This window comes from Rana temporaria, chromosome 6, assembly GCF_905171775.1.
Source record: "Rana temporaria chromosome 6, aRanTem1.1, whole genome shotgun sequence".
In the NCBI taxonomy this organism is placed as follows: Eukaryota; Metazoa; Chordata; class Amphibia; order Anura; family Ranidae; genus Rana; species Rana temporaria.
The window spans coordinates 150,196,224-150,206,361 of record NC_053494.1 but is presented as its reverse complement, the minus strand read 5'-3'; the positions used below and the strand labels follow the sequence as shown (position 1 = coordinate 150,206,361).

The window sequence follows — 10,138 nt, the reverse complement described above, 5'->3', positions numbered from 1 at the left end:
AGTCATGCTTGTGAATGGAATGTACAGTCATACATTTTCTTAATTGTTCTTCTTGGTTCTGAATCTCACAAACACTGTACTCTCCAGCCAATAAGTATAGGACACATGCAGAATAAAGGGCCAGGGACGGGTGTGTCCCCCAAGCATATCTCCACTAAACAAACAATGGCAACCCGGAGAAAGGGAAAGGTGTGATGGGGGCAGTTCTTAGCTTTCGTTGAGCTCTGGGTTGGGTCACTCAAACTACAGGGATCAGGACATCCTGGTTTTAAGGCTGACGTTGATCTTTGGCAGACTTCTCAGCTCTGGGTATAAATAGATGTTCACCTGTAACCTGTAGTACAGATCATCTTGTTACACTTCTGACATTGCCAGAGGCAGCCACAAGCCACAGGTGAGTGAAAGAAACAGTCCAGCAAGGGATGCCTTTTAGTTATTTTCCCCAAAAGCTCTATTTTCTTTTTACTTTCTATAGTAAACCCTGTGTATACTTAACGATGTATTAATAGAAAACATTATGTGCAATTTTGGAGTATTGTATACAGTAACAAGTGTTGTTTGTATATTGTTCATACAAGGGTTTTGGCATCGTACTTATAGAGGAAATCTGATATCACTATTGCTATGTATTTATCTTTACAGACACCATGAGTTTCAACCTGTCTTTTTGTTGCCTGCTAATCCTCCTGTGTACTGTGATGAGTGAGGCTGCCACCCGAAAGCCAAAAAGACAGCAAACAGCTGATACCGCTGCTTCACCAAAGCCCGATACAGAATCTACTGAAGCCCCCGTCGGGCAGCCCAAAACTCTTGACAGAGGTGAGTGTTTCAATAAGATGTTACTGTGGGTGGTCTCAGGGGGGAAAGTATACCCTTATTAAAGGGGTCGTAAAGGAAGTGAAAATTTCAGACAAAGAAAAAAACTATTTAGAAGGGAAATCGAAGGAAAAAGGTAAGTGAACCAACAATGCACAGCTTAAAAGGGACCTATTCAGAAAATAAAAAACCAACCTTTACAACCCCTTTAAAGTGGAGGTTCTTTTACTGTTAAAAAAAAAAAGTGGAGGTTCACCCAAAAAATCAATTTTTAACATTAGATTGAGGCTAATTGTTCGAAGCAGAATGGGATGTTTTGTTTAAAATAATGCAGTACTTACCGTTTTAGAGATAGATGTTCTCCGCCGCTTCCGAGTATGGGCTGCGGGACTGGGCATTCCTATTTGATTGACAGCCTTCCGACAGTCGCATACAGCGCGTCACGAGTTCCCGAAAGTAGCCGAACGTCGGTGCGCAGGCGCCGTATAGAGCCGTACCGACGTTCGGCAACTCGTGATGCGCTGTATGCGACCGTCGGAAGGCTATCAATCAAATAGGAATGCCCAGTCCCTAAGATCATACCCGGAAGCCACGGAGAACATCTATCTCTAAAACGGTAAGTACAGCATTGATTTAAAAAAAAAAACACCCGATTCTGCTTCGCACAATTAGCCTCAATCTAATGTTAAAAATTTCGGGTGAACTCCCGCTTTAAGCTAATAAGAGGAAAGCCTTGCAAATGTGAATACATTACAAATTGCTGTGGTGGGAATTTGTTTTAGTTTTTTATAGTGAGAGCTGAGCAATATGATATATTCTTTTCTTTGTAGGCTGGGGTAGCGACATTACATGGATCCAAACCTATGAAGAAGCTTTAGCCAAGGCCAGAGAATTGTAAGTACATCCTTCGTGCCATCACATACAGAGATACCTGCATTTTTTTCTTTTTTTTTTCCCATCAGTCATAAGGTCAAATCCTTACGTGTATGGGTGGATTACAAGTTTCTTGTAACAAACTTGGAATCTGAACAATTCAGTTAAACAATTCTATTGCACTGGCCTTAAGTTTTATTGCACTTTACATATATAATCACTAAACCAAGTGTGTTTGCAGCAAAGGCTTAAAAATAGTCATGTAGTAGCTCATATCATAACTCTTCTTTTGTCAATATTTCTTTGCAGAAAGAAACCTCTTATGGTGATTCATCATCTGGAAGACTGTCCCTTCAGCCAAGGTAAATTTATTATTTGGTTTTAAAATATCGTCAATAAGAGGTTTTTGTAAATTATATAAATAAAACTTAAACACCATGTAGGGCCTGAGGGGGAAAAGTAATATGGAACCAATGTAACATTTGTTGAAAAATGCATTGTCCTTGTAAACCAGCAGCAAAATTAAAGTTTGCCCTGGTCTAAGTATAATAGAATGGCATCCCTTATGATTAAAATTGCAGCTTCTGGTGCCTAAGAAAAAAATATAAAGCTAATAAGTAGAGCTGATAAACTAAAACACTAGTTCGCTGGTCATCATAAATGCATAAAGTAAGACTGTTGTAATTTTAATTACTATTTCCAACCTCTGCTGGTTGCTAATGTATGATGCCAGTCATTGCAACCATGAAAGCCTAATTACCGCCGCTAGGGACCCTTCTGGGTTTGATGACAACCTTAGAGTCATCTTATTTTTTTAAAACAGTACTAAACATAAGCTTGAGATGGAATTTTTTTCTTTTAAGATTCCAGCAGTAGGAGGCATACGCTGCTTGGCACCTCTGCTTAGTGATTCATGCTGGTCAGCATCACCTTGCCAGCTGACGTCAATTTAAGGGGCGGACTGTCAATTGGAATTAATGAGCACAGAGTTCCTCCCTATCTTTGAATTGTTCCTAGACCGGCCCATCTATCAGAGCATTTGGTCTTGAAAAATCATCAAATACTCCCCAAGTTCCCATTAGAGTAAAATAAGCATAGCTCCCAACTGTCCCTGATTTCGTGGGACTGCCCCTGATTTGGAGCAATGTCCCTCATTCCTCCTCATTTTGGTCTGATCTATATAGATGTATATAAAATGCACTTTTTAGCTATCAAAAAGTGTTTTCCAAGTGCTAAACCCTTCATCTGATTTCTAAATTGCTGCATTTGTAAATTCCAAAAGCCAATATAAAGGAATAGTAATGATTAAAAAAAAAGCACTTATGGGTTTAACCAATTTAGTTTTTTTTTGTACAAGTCTCCTTTAACCACTTAAGACCTGGACCTTTATGCAGGTAAAGGACCTGGCCAGTTTTGGCGATTCGGCACTGAGTTGCTTTAACTGACAATTGCGCAGTCGTGCGATGTGGCTCCCAAACAAAATTGGCGTCCTTTTTTTCCCAGAGCTTTCTTTTGGTGGTATTTGAGCACCTCTGCAATATTTTTAATTTTTTGCTAAAATAAATATCCCCCAAAAAGATATAAAAAAACGTTTTTTTCCTCAGTTTAGGCCGATAGGTAGAAGAATACGTAAAATCGCAATAAGCGTTTATCGATTGGTTTGCGCAAAATTTATAGCGTTTACAAAATAGTAGATAGTTTTATTGCATTTTTATTAATTATTTTTCTTTTACTACTAATGGCGGCGATCAGCGATTTTATGGCGGAAACATCGGACAATTTTGACACATTTTTGGGACCATTGTCATTTTCACAGCAAAAAATGCTATAAAAATGCATTGTTTACTGTGAAAATGACAATTGCAGTTTGGGAGTTAACCACTAGGGGGCCTCATATGTTTTTCTAACTGTAGGGAGGCGGGGCTGGACGTGTGACCTCATTGATCGTGTTTCCCTTTATTAGGGAACACACGATCAACGATCAATGAAGCTGCCACTGTGAAGAACGAGGAAGCTGTGTTTACACACAGCTCTCCCCGTTCTTCAGCTCCGGGACCGTTTGCGGCCGCGGAGCTCCAGACCGCGCCGTGGGCACGCGCTCGCGACCCACGGCTGGGCACTTTAAGAGGATGTACAGGTACGTGCTTGTGCCCACCCGTGCCATTCTGTTGACGTATATCTGCAGGAGGCGGTCCTTAAGTGGTTAAGAGGGCGTGGCAAGGGGTGTGTCCTATGCCTGCATACTTTTGCCGATAGGTGTCCCTCATTCCCATCTCAAAAAGTTGGGAGGTATGAAATAAGTAAAGGCATAGTGGTGCATGGCGATTTATATAGTTGGTTTAACGAGACACTGGCAAGGTAGAAAATGCTATCCATGCCTTGTTTTTGAAGATGCATTACATTCAGCTTTTCTTTAGTACTAGGAAATTTACTAGCCTAGAATAGGACATTCTGACACTTTCGTGGCTGCATGCTTGTCCAGGTTCAGCCACTCACTATGTAGTGACTAAAGGATGACAGCCCTGGGGTTGTTGTGGACAAATTCCTATTTCTGTGTTGACACATTATTCGTGTACAGCAGTAACATCCATATGGCAAGCAGACATCTGATCAGCTGGAAAACAGCCCAAGTTTTTATTTCTAATGGTTATGTAGGCAGTACAATGAATCCATAGCAGGAATAAGATTGAAACCGTAAATCCCTACTATTATGTACCAATAGGATTCAGTGCTCTAAATCTGTTATGAGCTCATATTCTATCAATGTTCAATAAAACTGATTTTCTCTCCCATATCCAGAACTGAAAAAAGCTTTTGTTGCCGATGTCCTGGGACAGAAACTGGCTCGTGAAGACTTTGTAATGTTGAACGTAGTGGTGAGTTTTCTAGTATTTTTCTGTAATTTATACCTAGTTAATTATAATAGTATATAAAATTAAATATACAAAAATTATATATACAGTATATATATATATATAGAGAGAGCATTTAATTAGGCACAGGATAACATCACTCCAGTTATTTTACAAAAAAAAAAAAGGATACCTGCCTGCAGCAACTGAATTAAATGAAGCTTATTCCATCTATATATCTGTATCTGCTCTTTGCTTACAGCACCCCATCGCTGATGAGAACCAGTCTCCAGATGGGCACTATGTACCCAGAGTCATATTTGTGGGTGAGTTCTGTTCCCATTGCCAATAAATAAAATGTTGTCTTGATTTGGACTGTTTATATCATCCCGAAAATGTCTCTAACATTCCGTTCTTCATTTATCAAAGTATGTGAAATAAAAACTGTTTAGTTACTCTGGTGATTCAATGTAATTCACACATATTAATCAGCATTTATATTCTAGGAAAAGCTTGACTTTCAATACTTGTGTAAAAGTTCTTATTTAGGACACTTTGCCTAATTAGACCCACAGTGCCTTCTTCTCAGTATCTATAATGGCCAAGTCTTTATATTATTATCATTCTTTTTTTACCTTTCATAATATTTATTGATTTTCTTCATCATAGAAAAAGTTAAGTTACAACCATATATATTCACATTTTTCTCATTTCTTAATTCACATATATATCACATATTCACATTTTCACTATCCCACCCGAAGGATATTATCATCATTCTAGTCTATTTCTGGACAAATCCACAATCTCCAAAAACTAAAAAGGGAAGGAATGTGTATTCAAGGCATTCTTTGGTTCAACTATGGCTGGACCTTAATTTGAATGAATTAGGGGGAGAACTTGCATATTATAATTTTTTGGAATTGCGTAGTTTTCTCATTGTTTTTGTATATACATTTCATAAGAGATCAGTGTGATGTAAATAATCCTATGCAATAATCAACATGCATGGTTTAAAAACCTTGTATTATATATTATATATAATTTTTTTTATTATTATTATAATAATACAGAATTTATATAGCGCCAACAGTTTGCGCAGCGCTTTACATCAGGGAAGACAGTACAATCACAATACAATTCAATATAGGAGGGATCAGAGGGCCCTGCTCGTTAGAGCTTACAATCTAGAATATATGTGTGTGTGTTGGGGCAGCCATATTTGCTTATTATACAGTATATGCATGTTCTGCTTTGCAGTGTTACACATAGCCTTTTAACGTGAGAAGTAAAGCACAGGCAATCAGTTGGCTGACTCTTTAAAAACAAAGTCCTCTCTTTCTGACTGATAATTTAAAGAGACTCTTGCACATACCTTCAACATGTCCCAAAACCTTGCTGTCATGAGGGAATGCTTAGCCATTGTCACAAGCTCTGGCACAATGTAGTAGTGAAGCTTGCCAATCCCTCACTGCCTTTTGTTTACCTCCTGCCTTTGACAAAAATATGTTTAATCAGTTAACAAAAGCTACCCAAACATAAGCAACACCATATCCCCTAATCAAAAGGCTTCTGGCATAAAAACAAATTACATAACGAGCAGGAAAATTTAACATTTACCCGCATATCCAGTTTTTCACGCCTGTGCACCAACATTACACGCTGGTCTTCTGTGTATGTGCTTATCAACAAGACGCTACCAGCATTATTCTTACCTTTGGGGGATAGGGAGACAAATAGTCTATCAATTAGGGCTTGTTCACGCTTGCTTAAGATACTGATGCTTATCAAATGCGCCTATGGCGTTAATGCGTGTAATAGGGACAGTTGATAAGCGTTTAATGAGCATTAAAAAAGCTCCTCCCAAATGCCCTATGTGCGCTTGAGGTGTTTTTAGTGTGTTTAAACTGCACCAGAAACACCTACGGTATTATTATCTGTAATGTACTACTGCACTGCATGCTGGTGAGGTTGCGGCACGTTACCATAGACCTGAAGAGTTTCAACTCCTTTCAAACTTGATATGAGGCCTCGATTTTGAAGCAAAGCAATGCTAACGCTTCACGTTTTTATAACATACACAGCACTGTGCGCTGTCCATAGTTCATTTGCATATTCATTTGAGAACGTTAAAAATGCCCCACAAACGCCTGCTTTCAATGCCAGTGTGAACTAGGCCTTAATGCTAGAAAACTATTAGCTGACCGACTCCTGATCAGTGCTCTCACCCAACAGCAGAGAGCACTGATCGGAGTGTTCTGATGGGGGGGGGGGGTCTCTCTGTCAGAACGACAGCTCAGCGGGGGAGTTCACTGGACTAACCTCACATGGTTAGTACAGCAGCTTCCGACGAGAGCTGTCAGTTTTTGAATTTTTTTTGTGCAACCCACAGGGTTGCATAAAAAACAAACAAACTGTATTGTGTAGGCTATAGACTTCTCAAGATCATTTATAACATTACCTTTTGAGATCTAAAATTTCTGGTTTGTGGCCCATTACTACATTTTTTTTTACAAAAAGGGCATTCATCATGCTATTTATACCTTAGCACCTGGATTCTATCATATGAAGCCATCTCGTAAGGTGTATGTCCACCTTTTGCAAAAAATACTTCTTTATGATAAAGCCAAGTTGCTGTGTTTAAACCTTATACACCATACTATTGTTTTCAAACTGTGCTTGTACTGAATTGTACAATAGTGGTTTAATAATTATAGAGCTATTCAAATGAAAAGTATTGTTTTTAGTTTTTTTCTGTCTTAGTTGCATAGTTATTGATAGTTTAACTGTCCTTTGAGGTTTTTGTCATTTGCTATTGCTTTGTCACTTCTAACAGATATGTTTTTTTTTATAGATCCATCAATGACTGTCAGAACAGACCTTGCAGGAAGATACTCAAACAGACTGTATGCCTACGAAGCTGGAGACATCCCAGAATGTAAGTATCACTGGAAAACGGTTTTGTGCAAAAGGAAGTAATTATACATGTATCCATTGTTTACTATAAAACACTTATTACCCCCCAACAGTTAACAGAGATATTGTTTTTTAGTTAGGCAAAAATTCATGTTTTTGTATAATGATGTTTAAAGTGACAAAGCCTTTAGAAAAAAATAATAAATAATCTGCACATTTTTGGGTTACCCAACAACTGCTTACTTAAAAACTTGGTGCAGAGGAAAAGTAAAGATGTTCTCTATAGTGACAAATCAGAAGCTATTTGATATAATTTAATGTGGATTACAAAATGTAATTTGACTGGCTACAGTGAGCAACAGGCCTAGCCCATAAGAGGTGCGATTTCTATTTTAAATAGTATCCATTCTCTTAAGGGCAGGGCTTACACCTCAGAGGTCTGTTGTGTTCCCCAATAAAAAGTAGGATAAATTTGGTCAATTGGCTTTTGCTGATCTACCTCTAAAAATACTAGTTTCCTAGTCATTTTGTCGATTCGGCTGGGAATACATATGCAAACTAAAATTCCGGCCTTACTACATGAGTGTTCACAGTCTGACTTATCAAAGACAGCGATAGCCAGGCATACAACAATTTCAGAAGGTAGTCAGCAATGACAGTCATATTTTTCTCCTGTGGTTTCTTTGTATTTATCTTACCCTTTAAACAGATGACAGTTTGTAATGCTTCAACCACTGTACATGAAAGTTACTTATCACTTATGATTTGCATAGCGTAATGATTCTTTTACAATCATCGATGATGATGTTAACACTTGCCTTTCCTTATATTTCACCAACAGTGGTTACAAACATGAAGAAAGCTAAAATCCTCCTGCACACAGAGTTGTGAGTGCCCAGAGAAGAGAGTCTTCCAGTGCTCCAATGGTGACCAGAAAAGCACCGCGTAGCACAACCCAGGAAAGACCAGCAAGTCCCTATTTAAACAGTCCCTCGCCTATATGAAACATGGTGAACTTGACCAGAAAGAACTCCTCATTTACAAGTTCTCCTCTGGTTAAGTCCCCATAAGCACACTGGCTTTATTCTTTTTAACTCACAGCTATTTAATATTTTTTCACCTCTGTGCACTCCCCTAGTTAATTGAAAAGATACATAATGCAATTTGAACTTACTTTCCGTTTAATATAGTGCTGTATAAACAGAGCAACACCCATCGTCAACATTAGCGTACAATTCACACTCTAAATCTCTCCCTTATGCAGAGGCCAGTACTTTGCGGGAGTCTCTAGAATTTACAACCTTTTACATGCTGTAGCCCTTTTTTTTCGAACTGAAAATATTTTGTCCAAGTTATGTTATTCTATTGCTTTGTGTTATTTTATATAATCCACCTAATTCCGGAGGGTGATGTTACTAAACATAGGCATTAGAGGCTCCTGTTCAGGTTTTTTGCACACACTTCTTTGGATCAACAGTTCACCTCCTCTTTAACTTTATACATTTTATATGAATATTTACTATGTATTTTTAACCGTATCAAATAAATATTTTATCAAAAGCATTCTGTCTACTGAGTGGTTGACTGCACATTAATAAATACAAGTTTAATAGTAAGCAAACGTAATTGCATGATGTCTGCAAACAGAACGGACCAACTTGGTCATAGCTTTGTTTATGCATAACCTAAAGGGAAGCTACAGAACCTTTCAGTGAGCACATACAGTACATAGTTATTGTATTAGATTAATGATATATGAATCTGGGGGCATTCTGATTTTCCCATCAGATACATATGCTCCAGTCCATAATTTGCGTTGGTGCACAAATGTTTTTCATATACCGTATTTTCCGACGTATAAGACGACTTTTTGGATGCAAAAAAATGCATCCAAAGTCGGAGGTCGTCTTATACGCCGGGGACGGTCTCCATGCTGCTGCGGGCGTTCATGATTTGAAAGCCGCGCCGTATTCTCCGCGTGTCCTGTGATAGGAGGAACACAAATCTTCCCAGCAGCGCCTCTGTTCTGTGTTCCGCCTATCACGGATGCCTTCTCATCCTCGGACGAGATGAGAAGACGTCCGTGATAGGCGGAACACAGAAAACAAAAACAAAATTTTTCCTAGAAAATTAGGGGGTCGTCTTATACGCCGGCAAATACGGTAAATCAAATCTGAGTCCACTGACTGATCGAAATCAATATGCACTCCCTGTCTGGCTATCCTACCTCAACAGTTGTTAAAGTGTGCTAAAAAGTGTCCTGGGGGCGCTATAGAGGAATATGTAATTACACAACTTATCCTATAATATGCAACAAGTAAATTAATAAAAATGTGTCCTGTTGTACGTGATAAATCAATCAATAATTCAATAGTAAATAATAAAGTCCCATTAGTGCAAACAAAGATACAACATCAATGCTCAAATATCCTCTAGATATATTTCTTGCTGTGATACAAAAACCGTCTCCAGTTGTGCAAACTTAATTGATCTTCCACCACCTGGATAATTAGTACGACACCCAATGTGCACAAGTAGTAAATTGTGCTCGACATATAAATGGACTGGAGCATGTACGATACCTCACCCTTGGAATGTTGAGATTTTAGAACATGGAATACAAACAGAGAGCTTCCATAGTGCAATGCTATTTTATTAAAATGGAATAAAAACACCAGCCA

The 10,138-nt window shown here is 38.4% G+C and overlaps 1 protein-coding gene across 1 annotated transcript; it reads left to right on the top strand.

Annotated features, from left to right (window-relative positions):
• Nucleotides 1–282: 282 nt before the first annotated feature.
• Nucleotides 283–9,020, top strand: LOC120943904 (anterior gradient protein 2-like). The gene is made up of 8 exons (XM_040357572.1): nt 283–394; nt 643–819; nt 1,647–1,710; nt 1,999–2,051; nt 4,489–4,565; nt 4,804–4,867; nt 7,396–7,479; nt 8,299–9,020. Exons 2-8 carry the CDS (start codon nt 648–650, stop codon nt 8,346–8,348), a joined length of 564 nt encoding a protein of 187 aa, XP_040213506.1. The 5' UTR covers nt 283–394; nt 643–647; the 3' UTR covers nt 8,349–9,020.
• The last annotated feature ends 1,118 nt before the right edge of the window (nt 9,021–10,138 follow it).